The sequence below is a fragment of the Theileria parva genome, chromosome 1 (assembly GCF_000165365.1).
Source record: "Theileria parva strain Muguga chromosome 1, complete sequence, whole genome shotgun sequence".
NCBI lineage: Eukaryota > Apicomplexa > Aconoidasida > Piroplasmida > Theileriidae > Theileria > Theileria parva.
Window position 1 is genome coordinate 2,213,935 of NC_007344.1, and position 17,489 is coordinate 2,231,423.

The following is a 17,489-nucleotide window of genomic DNA, read 5'->3' on the forward strand; positions in this document are numbered from 1 at the left end:
GTTTACGTTTTAAATTAAAAAATATCAAATAGGACGATATATAAAAGAGTCAAAATGAGTAGATATAATTAAAAATATGGCAAATATGTAAGGAAAATAGCCAATAAATTAGCATGGACGTGTGACTAATTTCCACCCTTAATCTTCTTCTTTGGCCTCAATTGGCTACACCTTCCACACTTTTTCTTACGACAGTTGGTGGCTCTCGGTGGAAGACGTGCATAGCATCTTCGGCATATCATCTTATCGCAGTTGTATTTCTGTGCCAAGATAACGAGAGAGGGTTCAATGATTCCACCACGCAACCTCAGTACTAAATGAAGGGTACTTTCCTTTTGGATGTTGTAGTCACTCAAAGTCCTACCATCCTCTAACTGCTTACCAGCAAATATCAACCTCTGTTGGTCTGGAGGGATGCCTTCCTTATCTTGAATCTTAGCCTTAACATTCTCTATCGTGTCGCTAGGCTCAACCTCGAGGGTTATAGTTTTTCCTGTTAAAGTTTTGACGAATATTTGCATCTTGTCCTCTAATTTCTAAAAATAATTTAATATAATAGTTATAAACAAATAAAGATATAGGGATCAACACAAAAATAAATAAATAAATAGATATAAAATAAAATAAAAGGGGACTCACCTTAAAAAAGTGTCAATTAGAAAACAATAGTACGAAGGTCAATAACTAGTCAAGAAAATAGTAAATAATATATGTGAGTTGGGGATAGTTAGGTATGGCACGTCGGGCAACTTGAGAATTGGCTAAAATCTACATCTTAATAATTTTAATGTACATTATTTTGTTTGTTATTCAAATATATCGCATATGATACAAAAATACTGTAATATAAATCCTAAAATATTAAAATCCAGATATTCTTCTTAAATCGTCACATTCCTTAATAAAATCCAGTAATGGTACAAGATAATGGAGGTAAAAGGATAAAACTACAAGAAGAGCTAGCAGTATTATCAACGTCGCTGATTAAGTCCAAAATTCGTATAAATAAACCCTCAAACGAAATCCAACCTTCACACAAAAAGGATTTGGATGTTTCATCGACATTACTCTCAGATCACCTTCTAAAGGTTCAACAGGAAGTTAATACCTGGATAAGTTTACATATAAATGATTGAAATTTATTGTAAAAATGTATGATACATCCGTATCTAAAGGTCAAACCCCCATGCCAAATATGGCCGGAGATATAACCAAGAAGTCCTATGATAAGGAAACTTTCGCGTCGTTGTTGGAGTGTTGCAGTCGTTTGTTTTTTTGCGATGAGGAAATAGTAATAGTTGACCTTTTGTTGGCAACTGAAAGAGCAATTTCAGAGAAGGATCTGGAAGATGAGATAGGACTTCCAGAAAACCGCTTAAGGGAACATTTATCAAGACTTGAGCGCCATGGAATACTCACCAAATTTTCAAATACATCAGTAGCTAATATTTTTCAGAAACCCCAAAGAGCATATAAAAAGTACTTTTTAAAATTTTAATGTATTTTAGGGACTCGACACGAGAACCTTCATCAACACATACATATTGGAGAATAAATAATCATGTAATATTAGTAATACACTACAAACTCACGAAGATGGAGGAGTTTCTACAGCAGAAGTTAAAAGGACTCTATGAGTCAGATAAGTTTATTTGTCCGAAGTGCGAATCCACGTATGACTCCCTGACAGTCCAAACACTGGAAATGGATGGATTTGATGCACATTTCATTTGTAAGTGCGGAACAAAAGTTGAATTGGATGTTAGTCCATATTCCATTAATCTATTGTAGGATAGATCAGCAAAAGAAGATATCTACTCCTCTCAGCAAAAAAGGTTTCAAGAACAGGTTAAGAGTCTTAAAAAGTGTCTATATGAAGCATGGGGGATGGAGGTTCCAGAGTTTCCTGTATTTGTAAAGAAACTCGAGAAAACACTAGGTGAATCGAAAACTAACAATCTTGAGTCATCAAGTGTGGCTGGAGATAGCAGTAGCGTTGTGGGAGGCGGAAGCAGCAGCGTAGTGAGTGACGGAAGTGGAAGCTTAGTTAAGAAAGTACCATCCTCAATTGTATCAGTAGATCGAGGCAAGCTTGACTCGTCATCTTTTGGAGGAAGAACTGATAATAAAAAAATTAAGTTCCACATGAAACTAGGAAGGAAGGACTCCACACAATCAGCCACATCACCCAAGCATCATCATACTAAACAAAAGGAAAAACCAAAGGAGGACGCTGTTTATTCACCTACATTAACTGAAAAATCATCAGGTAACACATCAATCTTATTAACTTTTATAGATGTGATGCCGGACTTCTACATTTCGAGCCTAAATAAAACAGTGAGCCTTACAGGTGTGTTTAATCTTTTAATCTTTACATCTTAGATGCTCAACAGTACCAACAACACATGACAAATGCAGAATTCGAGGTAAGTAAACTACCGGTGGGGAGTTCAAAACCTTCTTTAGAATTTTGTGGAGTTACAGGACAAATATTTAAATATAATTTAATAAACTTTTTGTTTAATTTTATTTGTAAATATATTTACATGTTATGGCACTTAAATTCAATGTAGTTGCAAGAGATGGTCGAGCTCGTCGCGGAGAGTTGATTCTCCCTCACGGAGTTGTAGAAACTCCAGTTTTCATGCCAGTGGGAACAAAAGGAGCTATTAAAGGAGTCTGTTATGATGATGTAATTTTCTATATATAAAATCTCATTTATACATATCTTTAGCTTGAGTCGCTTGGATGTGTACTGTCTTTGGGGAACACATTCCACCTAGCCTTCCATCCTGGAAGTGAAATTATTAGAAAAAGCGGTGGGCTGCACAAATTCTCAAATTCACGATGTAATTTCCTGACAGATTCGGGTAATTCTGAACTTAATAAGTAAGATAATTAGGTGGTTTTCAGATGGTATCGCTATTTTCACTTTCTAAGGTCACGGAAGAAGGAGTAGAGTTTAAGTTTCCATATGATCTAGAAAGAGAAATATTTTTAACTCCAGAGGAATCAATAAAAATACAGGTTTCGTCCAGATTTATATTTGATCTTAGAATGATATTGGAGCTGATATTATAATGGCACTAGATGACGTGGTTTCATCAATAGTCAGAGATAAAGAACGGTTGGAATTAGCTACACATAGAACTACAAGGTTAGTTAAAAAATATATTTAACATATGTTCAATAAATTTTAATATAGATGGCTGGACAGATGCATTAAAGCACACTCTAACCCTGAAACACAAGCGTTATTTGCCATCGTACAAGGTTCTATTTACCCAGATTTGAGAAGAATCTCCTTAAATGAACTAAAGAAGAGGGATCTACCGGGTTACGCAATTGGAGGTTTATCTGGAGGAGAGAACAAAACGGATTTTTGGAGAATAGTAGAATTGGTAACTAGAAAATCAAATATATTTTTAGTGTACTAGAGAAGAAATTGGTTTACCATTCAATAAACCAAGGTATCTCATGGGAGTAGGGTACCAAATAGATCTAATAGTTTCAGTCGCGTTGGGCTGCGATATGTTCGACTGTGTATTTCCAACAAGAACAGCTAGATTTGGCACTGCATTAAATGATTTTGGGAACATTAGAATACAACATGAAATTTATCAATATGATTTCAGGTTAAAACCTAACAAATAATTCCTTAGCCCTATAGATCAGGATTGTGATTGCGTGTGTTGCAGGAAGTATTCAAGAGCATTTCTTCATTATGGACTAAAAAAGGTAGTTCTTAAGATTTATATTCGTTTAGTCCATACTTGTTTCGCATCTGTTGACTCTGCATAATATAAGATATATGGTGAGGCTGTTTGAACAGATCCGGGAATCAATATCTGAGGGAAATTTTAAAGGATTCGTTAGAAGATTCCTAACAAACATGTATATTAATAACGGTTTGTAAAATAATGAATAGATATAATAATGTAGGAGAGTTGCCGCCCCTGTGGGTCCGAGATTCTCTACATTCAGCTGGAATAGATATTCTAGATCTATATCCTGATAATTCCGATGTGGTTAAACCGTATTAATAGATTTAAAAATTAAAAAGCTTTAAAAATGGAAGCTATCGAACTTCTGTACATTAATTCAACCTCAACTAATTTTATCCATAACTTGGAAGAAATAAAGTTGAACTCTTCCAATTTTGTTTTATAGATATATCTATTATTTTCCAAATTAATGTACCAAATTGATTGAAATGTGTGAATGAATAGCTAGCAAAACAACGACTGAACTGAATTGATGCAATAAGCAGTTTTTAAAGTTGTTTTAATAAATTTTATTATGATTTGTAATATTTACATGTATATTAAAAAATCAAATAGCAAATGCATTAAAGTGCGCCCATAACTTTTTTCAAGAAATAAGATTCTACATGATTTACTAGGAATCTCAAGCCTCGAGAAGAATTGAATAAATGGAGAAGGAAACACAATTAAGAGGGAAAAATGATCCTTCGCCACGTTCTGGAAGGAAGGATGCATTGGAGATCAAAGAAACAGTTGTTCTGAAACCAACTCCAGGAATGTTCGTAAGGAGGTCGAAAGCTTCGTTCAAAGAAAATTACAAAGCGGTTAAATTATTAGGTAAAGGTTCCTTTGGCGAAGTTCTCCTATGTATTCATAGAGTTACAGGTATCCGCTACGCCATCAAGGTCATATGTAAGAGTTCCATGAAGAAGAAGGGTGATCACGATGCATTATTGCGAGAAGTAGACGTTTTAAAATCTCTAGATCACCCTAACATCATGAAAATTTTTGAATTTTTCGAAGATGAAAAATATTACTATTTTGTTACTGAACTCTACACTGGTGGTGAACTCTTCGATGAAATTGTGAGTAGAAAAAGGCTCAACGAATACGACGCAGCAAGAATCATAAAACAAATATTAAGTGGAATCACTTATATGCATAAACATAACATAGTTCACCGAGATTTGAAACCTGAGAATCTGATTCTCGAGTCAAAGTCACTCAATTCAAACATCCGAATTATTGACTTTGGTTTATCTACATATTATTCCGAAGATACCAAGTTAACTGATAAGATCGGAACGGCATATTATATTGCTCCAGAGGTTCTCAAAGGAGTATATGATGAAAAGTGCGACGTCTGGTCAATTGGTGTTATATTATACATTCTTTTATCAGGTTTGCTAAAAATGTTGATTTAATCACATTTAGGTTACCCTCCTTTTAATGGGCAGTCTGAATCTGAGATTATTAAGAAAGTTCAGCTGGGAAAATACTCATTTGAAATGTCACATTGGCAAAAGGTTGCTGAATCTGCTAAGGATCTTATTAAGAAAATGTTAATTTATAACCCAGAAAAGAGAATTTCTGCAGCTGAGGTATTTTTAAAATTTTATTATTATTTATAGGCTCTGGAGCATCACTGGATTACTTTTATGACCAGGGAGAAGAATATTGATTTGCCATGCTTGGAATTTTCTATTGATAATATGCGTAGTTTCCACTACAAACAAAAGTTTATCCAGGCTGCGATGTTATACATCGGCTCTAAACTACTAACTCGTGACGAATGTAAATCTTTAACTGCAATATTTAACTCGATGGATAAGAATGGAGACGGGCAACTAGACCGATCTGAACTTATTGAGGGATACACTCAGTATCTTAAGGTAATTCAGCATTTATCACATAATTTTTAGTTCAAGGGAAAGGGTATGGAACTTATGGAACGTACTCAGATTGAGGAACAGGTTGACACCATCCTCCAGGATATAGATTTCGACAACAACGGTTACATTGATTACAGTGGTATGTTTACACTTCTAAATATTGTTTATAGAGTTTCTGACTGTTGCAATGGACCGAAGGACTCTCTTTTCTAAGGAAAGACTTGAAAATGCGTTCAGATTGTTCGATTTTGACAATTCCGGCACCATTTGTTGCAATGAGCTTGCCAAGATGTTTGGAGCTGACGATGGAGGGAAGGAATCCTGGCAACATTTAATAGGGGAATTTGATACTAATAACGACGGTGTAATTGATTTTAAAGAATTTAAAGCCATGCTAACTAAATATTCTAAGTAATTAATGTACTATAGTCTAATTTTTACATGAAATAATAACATTTACAGCTAGATCCAAAAAGTTCTCCACTTAAAACAGAATTTTAATAACTAAATCATTAGAATCTAGCTAGATATTCATGATTTGAGGGTAATCTAAAAATTATTTGAAAAATAGGCAGCGGATCTTTAAATTTATAAGGCGACGAGGAAAAACCAGCACAAGAAAGCCACACATTGGATATTTATTATTATCTGTAAGAATAATTATAACAAGCGATCTCTATCAATAGCCTTTTAGTTGTTTCGATTTTGATTTTGTATCATATATTATTAAGTTTTTTATTAATATATAATTTAAAGGCAGAAGATCTAGAAAATAATAAAATCTAGCATTCTCGAATATTTTAAAAAAATTCTAAACTTGAATACAGAAATTTCATAACGTAGAAGGAAAAATATAAAATGGATGATAATAGGAGAAGGGGCCAGAGACACCACATATTTCTTCTTGGATTCCTATGTTTACTTGTAATAGGTGTGAATTAAAATGCAGTTATTTAGAGATCTGACATAATTCAATGGATTTTAGGTCTACTAACGGGGTTCTTTACCTACTATTACACCAGGCCTGAGAGGATGAAATCCATATCGAAATTTGTCAAACCTGAAAAGCTCCCTAAATATTTTGCCATAGATATTGACGGTACATTCTTCATAAAAGATCCTGAGAAATTTAAGAGGAACATCGCAGCTTTTAAAAGACTACAGGATGCCGGAGTCTTACCCTTCTTCTGTACAGGTACCGTATTATTAAATTGCACATTTATTTAATTTTTATAATTAATTAATATTCAGGGAGAAGCTATAACTGTATGGTTGGATTGATCGGAGAAAAAGTGCTTAACGAGTGTGGATACCGGGGCGTTCCTGGTGTGTACCTAAACGGAGCAGTGGTTTATAGTCCAGCTGGAAATGTAATACATTCCGCATCCTTTGGAGATGCGTTTGTGAAAGCTTTCCAGAAATTCATATCAGGAAAAAACATTGATGATAAGGTAGTATATCAGGCTCCTGAATGTTGTTATTGTATTGGAAATTTTTATGAAGAAGGGAAGAAATTCCTGGAATCGAAAAACCTGTCACTGCCAATTAAAATGGATGAAAAAGACGTGTCTTCTATAGATATAGTGGGAATCTCGTTACCAGCGATGAAAGTGGAATTGGAGAACATGAAAGAGGGGAAGGATTATTTCGCGAGAACTGCATATAACTTGATAACCCAGCTAACGCCTCCTAAGTGTAGCAAAAAAATTGCTCTTGAGGCGTTATTAAAATTTCTACACTCAAGTGGAGAAGAGTGTGCCTACATTGGCGACGATTACAACGACGTGGAGCCTATGGAATATTGTTCACTGTCATTTGCTGTAGCAGATGCACAGAACGAAGTTAAGGAGAAAGCAAAATGGATAACTTCACGAAAACATGATGAGTGCGCTTTTGAACAGGTGGTATCGGCTCTATTGGATTAACTGTACATTATACACAAAACACAAACACAATGCAGTTCATTAAGTTTACTAACAAAAATTCAACTAAAGGGTAAACTGTTAAATGGTCAAATAAAATTTTAACATCAGCCTCAACCACCATAATTTTGTAGTAGCCCAGTTGATTCTAGATAGTTCATTGTATCTGTGAACGAATGTATAATTTATGGATTTTAATATTTAATTTTTTAGTTTAAGTATCCGTTTAAATAAGTGGTATTGAGAATATTTATGACAATACTGAGTATTGTCATCTTCCTATTAATTAATGTTTCCTCTGACCCTATATCGAATTTCTCTAAACCAGCAACTCCTCCAAAATATTTTGCAATAGATATTGATGGTACATTCCATATAAAAGATGAATCAAAATTCAAGAAAAACGTCGAAGCATTCAAACGACTCAAACAAAAGAATACAACTCCCTTTTTCTGTACAGGTATTTATCTTTTTATCATATAACTTAATTACTCTATTACTAAGGTATGACATTACTTATCATCTTTACTCTCAATTATTTAATCCAATATTGACCACATAATTAATTTAGGACGACATCTGCAATGTGCTAAGAAACTACTGGGAGAAGGCTTTTTTACTGAGACTGGATATAACGGCTATCCTGGTGTATATCTAAACGGGGCATTAGTTTATGATACAAATGGAAAAGCGTTCGTAGACAAGTTTACACCACAGTTCATTGATGAGTTCGTTAATTATGTCGAACAAAATAATCTTAACGATAAAGTGTTTTATTACAGTCCTGAAGGTACCTTTTCGTTGAAAGAATTATATAAAGATGGATTACAGGCAATCGAAAATAATTTCATAACAACTCCGGTAGTTTTAAGTCTTTCTGATTTAAAATCGAAGGATATAATAGGAATAACAATATTCAAAACTGGATTGGGTGGTTGTATCTCAATGAGTGGTGTACATTCTATCGAATATACACAACATGACATAACGCATATAACATCTCTTAAATGTGACAAAAAAATTGGACTCGAAAAGTTATTAAAAGATCTAGGCTCAAACGAAACTGAATGTGCTTACATAGGTGATGATGTCAAAGATGTCGAGGCTATGGAATACTGTTCAATGTCGTTTGCTGTAGCAGACGCACAGGAGGAAGCTAAAAATAAGGCTAAGTGGACTTTAGACTTAAAGCATGATGAGTGTGCTTTTGAGAAAGTAGTAAATCTTTTGTTGGATTAATTGTACATTATACACAAAACGCAAAACTATTGAATTCCTTTAAGTTTAATAACAGAAATACAATTCAAAGTAAACTGTTAAATAATGAAAATAAAAATTTAACGTCAGCCTCAACCACCATAATTTGTAGTAACCCAGTTGATTCTAGATAGTTCATTGTATCTGTGAACGAATGTATAATTTATGGATTTTAATATTTAATTTTTTGTAGTTTAACTATGGGTTCAAATCGGAGATCGTAGGAATCTTTATGACAATACTGAGTATTGTCATCTTCCTATTAATTAATGTTTCCTCTGACCCTATTTCAGATTTTGTTAAACCAGCAACTCCTCCAAAATATTTTGCAATAGATATTGATGGTACGTTCCATATAAAAGATGAATCAAAATTCAAGAAAAACGTCGAAGCATTCAAACGACTCAAACAAAATAATATAACTCCCTTTTTCTGTACAGGTATGTTTGTATACATTATTCAACTTTTTAGGGAGGGATACATTTTGTGTGAAAAAATTGTTAGGAGATTCGTTTTTCAACGAGTCTGGATATAATTTTTATCCAGGAGTTTATGCCAATGGAACACTTGTTTATGACTCGGATGGGAATTTGATATCAGAATTAAAGTTTGAAGATACCCTTTTAGAAAAATTTATTCAATATTTTGAAGACAATGGTCTTAAAGATAAAACAATGTATTTGACTAAAGACGGATTTTTATCCCTTGAAGAATTTTTCGATGATGGTAAAAAAGCTATGAATTTAAAGCAGTTTGTATTACCAGAAAAAGTTACGAAGGGTGAATTAAAACAAAAAGATGTTGTAGCAATAGCTGTATTCAAGATTGGTTTAACCAATTGCAACTTTATCGATCAAGTATATCCGATTGAATTTTCCAAACATGGTTACACCCAGATAACACCTTCTGAATGTAATAAAAAAATTGGACTCGAAAAATTATTGAAAAAACTACAATCAAGTGGGCAAGAATGTGCATTTATTGGAGACGACTCGAACGATTTAGAACCCATGGAGTTTTGTTCCATATCATTTGCAGTTGGAGATGCAGTAGATGAAGCTAAAAATAAGGCCAAGTGGTTGTTAGACTTAAAGCATGATGAGTGTGCTTTTGAGAAGGTGGTTGAACTCTTGGTAAATTAATTGTACATTATACACAAAACGCAAAACTATTGAATTTCTTTAAGTTTAATAACAAAAATACAATTCAAAAGTAAACTGTTAAATTATTAAAATAAAAATTTTAACATCAGCCTCAACCACCATAATTTTGTAGTAGCCCAGTTGATTCTATACAGTCCATTGTATTTGTGAACTAATTTATAATTTATGGATTTTAATATTTAATTTTTGTAGTTTAATTATCCCCTTAAATAAGTGGTATTGAGAATATTTATGACAATACTGAGTATTGTCATCTTCCTATTAATTAATGTTTCCTCTGACCCTATATCGAATTTCTCTAAACCAGCAACTCCTCCAAAATATTTTGCAATAGATATTGATGGTACATTCCATATAAAAGATGAATCAAAATTCAAGAAAAACGTCGAAGCATTCAAACGACTCAAACAAAATAATATAACTCCCTTTTTCTGTACAGGTATGTTTATATGTTTTTAATTCATATTTTAGCGAGGGATACATTTTGTGTGAAAAAACTATTGGGAGATTCCTTCTCTAATGAGTCTGGATATAATTTTTATCCAGGAGTTTATTCCAATGGAACACTTGTTTATGACTCTGATGGGAACTTGATATCAGAATTAAAGTTTGAAGATACCCTTTTAGAAAAATTTATTCAATATTTTGAAGACAATGGTCTTAAAGATAAAACAATGTATTTGACTAAAGACGGATTTTTATCCCTTGAAGAATTTTTCGATGATGGTAAAAAAATTTTGGATAATCTGAAGTACGAAGCACCAACAAAGATTACGAAGGGTGAATTAAAACAAAAAGATGTTGTATCAATAGATGTATTCAAGATTGGTTTAACCAATTGCGACTTTATCAATCAAGTATACTCGATTGAATTTTCGAAGGAAGGCCACACCCAGATAACACCTTCTGAATGTAACAAAAAAGCAGGTCTTGCAAAATTGCTAGAAAATCTAGGCTCAAACGAAACTGAATGTGCATTTATTGGTGATAATTTGAACGATATAGAAGCAATGGAATATTGTTCCATTTCATTTGCAGTTGGAGATGCAGTAGATGAAGCTAAAAATAAGGCCAAGTGGTTGTTAGACTTAAACCATGATGATTGTGCCTTTGAAAAGGCGGCAAATCTTTTGGTGGATTAATTGTAAAATATTATACACAAAATACAAACGCAATGCAGTTCATTAAGTTTACTAACATAATTTTTACGAAAAGGTAAAAAGTCAAATTACTAAAATAAAAATTTTAATATAAACCTCCCACCATAATTTCCTTATTTATGTTGTCCATGATGACTAATATTTTTACTCACACATTTATAAGATGAAATATTAACATAATTTCTAATTATTATTTATATTTCTCTTGTTTAAAGTAGCCTCTATTAAGGGAGTGGGCTTTATCCCTCAAACGGATTCCAGCCTAGCCTTCCTCAGGTTACTGATTGCACATTTTTGCAGTACCGTTGTTTTCAAAAAATATCCTATAATTGGATTTCTCAAACCAATGAACTAGTAACAACGTATGCTAAATGTTTTGGCACTCACACTGTACATTTATACTTTGAAATTCGGGCTTCCCATACCAACAGATATTTATTTTGGTGTTGATATTGATGGTACATTTTATGTAGAAGATCCTGAAAAATTTAAGAATAACATCGAGGCTTTTAAAAACCTGAAATCGAAGAATATCGTTCCCTTTTTCTGTACAGGTGTGTTTATATTTTTTATTAATTTATATTTTAGGTAGGGTTCGTCTTAGTGCCATGAAGGTTGTCGGTGATGACTTTCAGGGTGAGACTGGATACAACGGCTATCCTGGTGTTTATGCCAATGGAGCACTGGTTTACGACTCTGATGGAAACATAATAAGTCATTCACATTTTTCTGAAGAATTTCTCAGAAAATTTGTAAAATACATTATCGACAATAATCTGGATGACATCACAATTTTTAAAGGAGCCGATAAGTTCTTTATTATCAAAGATTTAAGTCCGGTTTATATTGACCGCAAGAACGAAACAACCGTGACGAATATAGAGAAAATCACACCCGATGAGCTTTACAACAAAAAAATAATCATCATAAACACCAACAATATTCCGAATCCCACCGAATTAACGACTTTGTTTGTTGCAAAGGTTTCAACAAACGGGAAAACATTCCATTTTTTCCCAGAAGAGGTTTCCAAAGAACATGGAACCAAGAAGCTTTTAGAGCATCTGAACCTGGATTTCAATAATTGCTCATTTGTTGGTAATGGGAATAATGACAAGGAAATTATGAAATCATGCAAATTTTCATATGCAGTCGAAGACGCTGTAGATGAAGCAAAACAAGCTGCCAAGAAGGTTTTAACAAAGAAACATGACGACGGAGGATTTATAGAGGCCGTTGAATCATTATCTAATGATATGGGAAAGCCAAAACAAGGTATGCCTGTGGCAGAACTTGGTGAATCATATACCTAAATATTTTCTAATAATGAATGTTTATGTTACATAATTAATTCAACTTCAAATTTATTCCAAGTTGATTTTAAAACTACATTTGAAATTTACGGGGGATCATTCCAGTCTGTTTGAATATACATGAATATGCGCCCTGATGACAGTGAGCAAAGCACTAAAAAAGATGAAAAATGTATAATAAACCTTGGTATTTTTAAAATCAAATGTTTCCATCCAGTACTGAAAACAACCCTTGAGAGCACAGTATGCTGTATTACACAGGCAAAACTGCCAGTTTATCGTAGAATACCAATTCGATGGACATGAATTTAACGAAGATACACACTCCACAAATTTTCGACTTGATACGTTGCCGTCACTTCCTAGGCAATACCTAACTGCAAGAGTGAATGGAGTGTGCATCAATTTAGACAGAGATTCATGAAATGATTTATCATCCTGTTCGGAAACTTTATCCAACAACAATAATGACTTTTTTTCAAAACAAGGACCATCTGACACAAGAGAGTTAACTATATCTATATTTCCGATAAAATAAAACAAAATAACAAAATAAATATATTTCATTTTCTATATTATAAATTTAATCAAGAATTATTGAACAAAACACCCCCATCTGATAAATCATTTAACCTTCCTGTTCAACCTTGACCACTTGGTATCAAATATAACCCTAAAAATTATTGAAACTTAATAATTTTAAAGAAACCTTGACACGAAAAATGTAGTAGGGCATAAATGATAACTTCTCAACCTTCCATAATGTGTAATGCTAACTCGCCTATATGTGTATTACTTAGGTATATCAAACTTGTTATTTGCTACTGCCTTTGATTGTTTAAGCGAACATTTGTTACACTGAGGATAAAAATGCTGTTTTGGTTTAACAAGTTGAATGGGAATAAGGTAGTTTCTTAGTAAAAATGATATATATTTCCCTTTGAGTCTCCTTTTTATTACACCTGATGGCGGCTGATGATCTGCTATATATCTTTCTGAATCCGAAATCAAACCACATGTATGGCATCCGTATTTTCTACCTAGAATTTGAATTATATTTCTTTGTGATTTAGTTGCATAGCTGTATCCATCCGCCTCTAATGATAATTTCGGGATAGAGAATGCTCCTGGATGCGATAGCTCACTTGGTGTGAATGAATGTAACCTAATTAAAGTAAATAATACTAGTATGAACTAACTTTCCTCCAAGAATTAAGAAAGTTGCCAGACTATAGGTAGAAATTACAGTAAATTCTCTCATTAGTTTATTTTTGACTTCCTTTTTCGCTTTTACTGAAATCTGCACATCGCCATTGATTTCATCATCTTTTTTGTCTCGATTCAGTATCTTGTTCTTGACATATATGTCCAACGAACCCATTCCTAGTGGGATTTGGTTGTGTAAATACTTTGAGCACTTATAAAAAATAAACAACGGCACGTTTATACAACTAAGTTTCGTATTGGAGGGATTTATTATACCCTTCAGTTTGCTTACTACGGCATTTGCTCTGAAAAGCGATAGAATTATATCCAGTAAAAACTCCGATAATTTATATGATACATAGCTTCCAACTGTGACAGTCATGACTCCTGAGATTCTTCCAGATAAAATGGAGGATGTGTCAATTCCCAAATCATTTTGTATCCTCTGCGACAAGTTGGCTAATAGTACAAACATTCCATTAAGAAACAAAGCTTGACATAGATATGTACCTATATTTAAATCATTATTTATCAATATACCATACCGAATACATAAGAGCATAGTTTGAAGTCGATGTGTAAAATGGTATTAGTTATCTGTGGTAAATTGGATTTTCCTGATACGGATTGATTGGAATCCAGTATTTGATTATCCATATTCCGAGAATCTTGACAGTACTGACTGGTATCAAGTCCGGAATTCAACAATATTTTACAACGAGATGAGACCGAATTAAGAAAAATAATAAAAAATATTGACAAGCATAATTTCATCTGTTTTGATGAAATAAAAATAATTTAATTTAAAACAACATTGAATGTGTCGGTTGGATGGAATGTGTAAATGTGATGTCGGCAATCAAGATGAGGTGATCATAAAATTCTACATCAAATCGACAAAAACTTGTTACTATTTTCATTTTAATGAAAATTAGTATATTCTCTTAAAATCTGCTAGAGTTATTTCATATATAACCCACTACCTGGTATCACAATAAATTGAAATATATAGAAATATATTTATAATTTGTTGTTAATTTAACTTATATTTTGTATATTATTTGTTTTTTAATTATTCGTATTATGAATATAGATGCATTTTCAGTTGTTTTTAAAAAAATTTTAAAAAATATAGTGAAAATAAATTTTAATCTAACATAATGGCAACTATTTATGCCTAAAATACTTTCATATCTTATATTCATTGTCTTATCTTGTACTAATTGTCTCTCTGCTCCCATTTCAGATTTTGTTAAACCAGACACACCCCCGAAGTATTTTGCCATAGATATTGATGGTACATTCCATATAAAAGATGAATCAAAATTCAAGAAAAACGTCGAAGCATTCAAACGACTCAAACAAAAGAATACAACTCCCTTTTTCTGTACAGGTATTTATCTTTTTATCATATAACTTAATTACTCTATTACTAAGGTATGACATTACTTATCATCTTTACTCTCAATTATTTAATCCAATATTGACCACATAATTAATTTAGGACGACATCTGCAATGTGCTAAGAAACTACTGGGAGAAGGCTTTTTTACTGAGACTGGATATAACGGCTATCCTGGTGTATATCTAAACGGGGCATTAGTTTATGATACAAATGGAAAAGCGTTCGTAGACAAGTTTACACCACAGTTCATTGATGAGTTCGTTAATTATGTCGAACAAAATAATCTTAACGATAAAGTGTTTTATTACAGTCCTGAAGGTACCTTTTCGTTGAAAGAATTATATAAAGATGGATTACAGGCAATCGAAAATAATTTCATAACAACTCCGGTAGTTTTAAGTCTTTCTGATTTAAAATCGAAGGATATAATAGGAATAACAATATTCAAAACTGGATTGGGTGGTTGTATCTCAATGAGTGGTGTACATTCTATCGAATATACACAACATGACATAACGCATATAACATCTCTTAAATGTGACAAAAAAATTGGACTCGAAAAGTTATTAAAAGATCTAGGCTCAAACGAAACTGAATGTGCTTACATAGGTGATGATGTCAACGATGTCGAAGCTATGGAATACTGTTCAATGTCGTTTGCTGTAGCAGACGCACAGGAGGAAGCTAAAAATAAGGCTAAGTGGACTTTAGACTTAAAGCATGATGAGTGTGCTTTTGAAAAAGTAGTAAAATTACTATGCGATGATGAAGGCCAACAAACCAGCTCGATGGGATCAGTTTAGGAACAATTGTAAGCGAATCCAACGTATAATTAGCCTAAATTTATCAATGTTTAAATTTTAAAAATTTTGTTTTAACATTTGGGATATAACATTTTAAATTTAAAATTTGATATGTGGCGTTTTTGGAAGTTGACGTTGATTCAATGTAGTAACTCAAATAGGCACTTGGAATGTAGTCAAATAAATTTTTTATTATTTTTTACAAAAACTTAATTTTGTTCAAATTAGTTTAATAACACTGGTTTTGATTTATACCCCCATTGCACATTTTCCATTTGATTGTTTGTTTCAATATTCATCGATAAAGATGATAATTAAGACCATTTGGTCTTTAATAATATAAACTATTTTATCCTAAGGATAAATTATGAGATATAAGTTTTGCTCCAAATTCTTGTTCCTGTTCGTTATCTTTCTTGACCTGTTTTGTAGCAATTCTCTCTGTGCTCCCATTTCAGATTTTGTTAAACCAGATACACCCCCGAAGTTTTTTGCCATAGATATTGATGGTACATTCTATATAAATGATGAAACAAAGTTTAAGAGAAACGTCAAAGCACTAAAACTACTCAAAGATAAGAATGTTACACCCTTTTTCTGTACAGGTATTCGATTACTTTAGTTATTTAACATTCATACAATGATTAAATGATTATTTAATGCCTGGTTTATTTTTCTTTTCAGGCAGAAGCTTCAATGCCGTCAAAAAAATCTTCGGTGCAGAGTTTCAGAATGAATCTTCATACAAACTACTCCCAGGCATATATTCTAATGGCTCACTAATTTACAACAGCTATGGGATTTTAATACATAAATCGGTTTTCAAAAGTGATTTTATCGAAAAATTCATACAGTTTGTAAATGATAAAAGGTATAGAAATCATGTCGTGTTTTTCGGTGTTGTAGATATATTTTCACTCGAATCTTCAGTGGATCCTAAAGATGAATTAACACTAGATCTAGACCCTATTGTTAAATCTGACGCTCAGATTAAAAATGAGGACATCACTGGAATTCGAATTAAAAAAATCGATATCACCGTTGCAGGTTCGTCTGAGGATACAGATTATGTAAAATTTGATGAGGGAGATGTTACTGTTTTATTTCCTGAGAAATCATTAAAAGATTTATCCCTTAAAAAATTAGTTGAAAGCATGGGTGGTAAAATAAGTGAGTGCACATATATCGGCAACGAGCTAAATGATTTAAAAGTCATGTCGTTCCCTGATATACTGTCGTTTGCTGTTGGAGATGCAATTGACAAGATTAAGGATATAGCTAAGTGGGTGTTGGATTTAAAACACGACGAGTGTGCCTTTGAGAAAGTTGTAGACCTCTTGTACGGTGAAGAAAGTTAACGTATATTTATCGGATCACTTCCATTACAAATCGATAGAATTTGTAGTATAAAAATGTAAAATTAAAATCTCATTTAAAATTTAAAATTTAAATTTTAAAGTTTAACATTTCAGTCATTACACGTTCCTCCAAATGCAGTTTTTCCCACTGTTGATGTATAATATCATAAAGTGTTTTATAATACATGTATAAATAAATTATATATAAATTGGGGTCTATATTCTTTCATATTTTCCCCGTTC

At 32.7% G+C, this 17,489-nt stretch overlaps 13 protein-coding genes across 13 annotated transcripts; 10 read left to right on the top strand and 3 right to left on the bottom strand.

The window, feature by feature from the left end:
* Positions 1-93: 93 nt before the first annotated feature.
* On the bottom strand, positions 94-822 carry RpL40 (60S ribosomal protein L40). The gene is made up of 2 exons (XM_761498.2): positions 640-822; positions 94-536 (listed from the first exon to the last, which is right to left on the bottom strand). Exon 2 carries the CDS (start codon positions 519-521, stop codon positions 126-128), a length of 396 nt encoding a protein of 131 aa, XP_766591.1. The 5' UTR covers positions 522-536; positions 640-822; the 3' UTR covers positions 94-125.
* Positions 791-2,545, top strand: TpMuguga_01g01071 (uncharacterized protein). The gene is made up of 6 exons (XM_061305139.1): positions 791-1,479; positions 1,509-1,761; positions 1,792-2,269; positions 2,300-2,353; positions 2,386-2,429; positions 2,470-2,545. Exons 1-6 carry the CDS (start codon positions 1,151-1,153, stop codon positions 2,509-2,511), a joined length of 1,200 nt encoding a protein of 399 aa, XP_061161705.1. The 5' UTR covers positions 791-1,150; the 3' UTR covers positions 2,512-2,545.
* qtrt1 (tRNA-guanine transglycosylase) lies at positions 2,495-4,246 on the top strand. Its single transcript, XM_761500.2, has 9 exons — positions 2,495-2,695; positions 2,738-2,873; positions 2,906-3,030; positions 3,060-3,160; positions 3,209-3,404; positions 3,433-3,638; positions 3,666-3,741; positions 3,770-3,911; positions 3,946-4,246. Exons 1-9 carry the CDS (start codon positions 2,555-2,557, stop codon positions 4,044-4,046), a joined length of 1,224 nt encoding a protein of 407 aa, XP_766593.1. The 5' UTR covers positions 2,495-2,554; the 3' UTR covers positions 4,047-4,246.
* Positions 4,247-6,088, top strand: CPK4 (Calcium-dependent protein kinase 4). Its single transcript, XM_761501.2, has 5 exons — positions 4,247-5,168; positions 5,202-5,368; positions 5,399-5,659; positions 5,690-5,798; positions 5,830-6,088. Exons 1-5 carry the CDS (start codon positions 4,436-4,438, stop codon positions 6,072-6,074), a joined length of 1,515 nt encoding a protein of 504 aa, XP_766594.1. The 5' UTR covers positions 4,247-4,435; the 3' UTR covers positions 6,075-6,088.
* A 214-nt stretch (positions 6,089-6,302) lies between these two features.
* Positions 6,303-7,722, top strand: TpMuguga_01g01074 (haloacid dehalogenase-like hydrolase Tp14). The gene is made up of 3 exons (XM_761502.2): positions 6,303-6,590; positions 6,645-6,854; positions 6,911-7,722. The coding sequence occupies exons 1-3, from the start codon at positions 6,518-6,520 to the stop codon at positions 7,582-7,584; spliced, it is 957 nt and encodes a 318-aa protein (XP_766595.1). The 5' UTR covers positions 6,303-6,517; the 3' UTR covers positions 7,585-7,722.
* Positions 7,723-7,833: 111 nt separating this feature from the next.
* On the top strand, positions 7,834-8,820 carry TpMuguga_01g01075 (haloacid dehalogenase-like hydrolase family protein; the record flags this gene model as incomplete). The annotated part of the gene is made up of 2 exons (XM_761503.1): positions 7,834-8,041; positions 8,153-8,820. 2 exons carry the CDS (start codon positions 7,834-7,836, stop codon positions 8,818-8,820), a joined length of 876 nt encoding a protein of 291 aa, XP_766596.1.
* A 250-nt stretch (positions 8,821-9,070) lies between these two features.
* TpMuguga_01g01076 (haloacid dehalogenase-like hydrolase family protein) lies at positions 9,071-9,980 on the top strand (the record flags this gene model as incomplete). The annotated part of the gene is made up of 2 exons (XM_761504.1): positions 9,071-9,278; positions 9,310-9,980. 2 exons carry the CDS (start codon positions 9,071-9,073, stop codon positions 9,978-9,980), a joined length of 879 nt encoding a protein of 292 aa, XP_766597.1.
* Positions 9,981-10,129: 149 nt separating this feature from the next.
* On the top strand, positions 10,130-11,267 carry TpMuguga_01g01077 (haloacid dehalogenase-like hydrolase). The gene is made up of 2 exons (XM_761505.2): positions 10,130-10,440; positions 10,473-11,267. Exons 1-2 carry the CDS (start codon positions 10,233-10,235, stop codon positions 11,141-11,143), a joined length of 879 nt encoding a protein of 292 aa, XP_766598.1. The 5' UTR covers positions 10,130-10,232; the 3' UTR covers positions 11,144-11,267.
* A 36-nt stretch (positions 11,268-11,303) lies between these two features.
* On the top strand, positions 11,304-12,492 carry TpMuguga_01g01078 (haloacid dehalogenase-like hydrolase). The gene is made up of 2 exons (XM_761506.2): positions 11,304-11,715; positions 11,750-12,492. Exons 1-2 carry the CDS (start codon positions 11,526-11,528, stop codon positions 12,472-12,474), a joined length of 915 nt encoding a protein of 304 aa, XP_766599.1. The 5' UTR covers positions 11,304-11,525; the 3' UTR covers positions 12,475-12,492.
* A 55-nt stretch (positions 12,493-12,547) lies between these two features.
* TpMuguga_01g01079 (uncharacterized protein) lies at positions 12,548-13,043 on the bottom strand (the record flags this gene model as incomplete). The annotated part of the gene is made up of 2 exons (XM_761507.2): positions 12,658-13,043; positions 12,548-12,628 (listed from the first exon to the last, which is right to left on the bottom strand). The coding sequence occupies exons 1-2, from the start codon at positions 13,039-13,041 to the stop codon at positions 12,548-12,550; spliced, it is 465 nt and encodes a 154-aa protein (XP_766600.2). The 5' UTR covers positions 13,042-13,043.
* TpMuguga_01g01080 (uncharacterized protein) lies at positions 13,044-14,621 on the bottom strand. The gene is made up of 5 exons (XM_761508.2): positions 14,226-14,621; positions 13,674-14,190; positions 13,286-13,639; positions 13,184-13,255; positions 13,044-13,147 (listed from the first exon to the last, which is right to left on the bottom strand). Exons 1-5 carry the CDS (start codon positions 14,452-14,454, stop codon positions 13,099-13,101), a joined length of 1,221 nt encoding a protein of 406 aa, XP_766601.1. The 5' UTR covers positions 14,455-14,621; the 3' UTR covers positions 13,044-13,098.
* Positions 14,622-14,724: 103 nt separating this feature from the next.
* Positions 14,725-16,100, top strand: TpMuguga_01g01081 (haloacid dehalogenase-like hydrolase). The gene is made up of 2 exons (XM_761509.2): positions 14,725-15,073; positions 15,185-16,100. Exons 1-2 carry the CDS (start codon positions 14,854-14,856, stop codon positions 15,886-15,888), a joined length of 924 nt encoding a protein of 307 aa, XP_766602.1. The 5' UTR covers positions 14,725-14,853; the 3' UTR covers positions 15,889-16,100.
* On the top strand, positions 16,101-17,374 carry TpMuguga_01g01082 (haloacid dehalogenase-like hydrolase). The gene is made up of 2 exons (XM_761510.2): positions 16,101-16,493; positions 16,573-17,374. The coding sequence occupies exons 1-2, from the start codon at positions 16,256-16,258 to the stop codon at positions 17,244-17,246; spliced, it is 912 nt and encodes a 303-aa protein (XP_766603.1). The 5' UTR covers positions 16,101-16,255; the 3' UTR covers positions 17,247-17,374.
* The last annotated feature ends 115 nt before the right edge of the window (positions 17,375-17,489 follow it).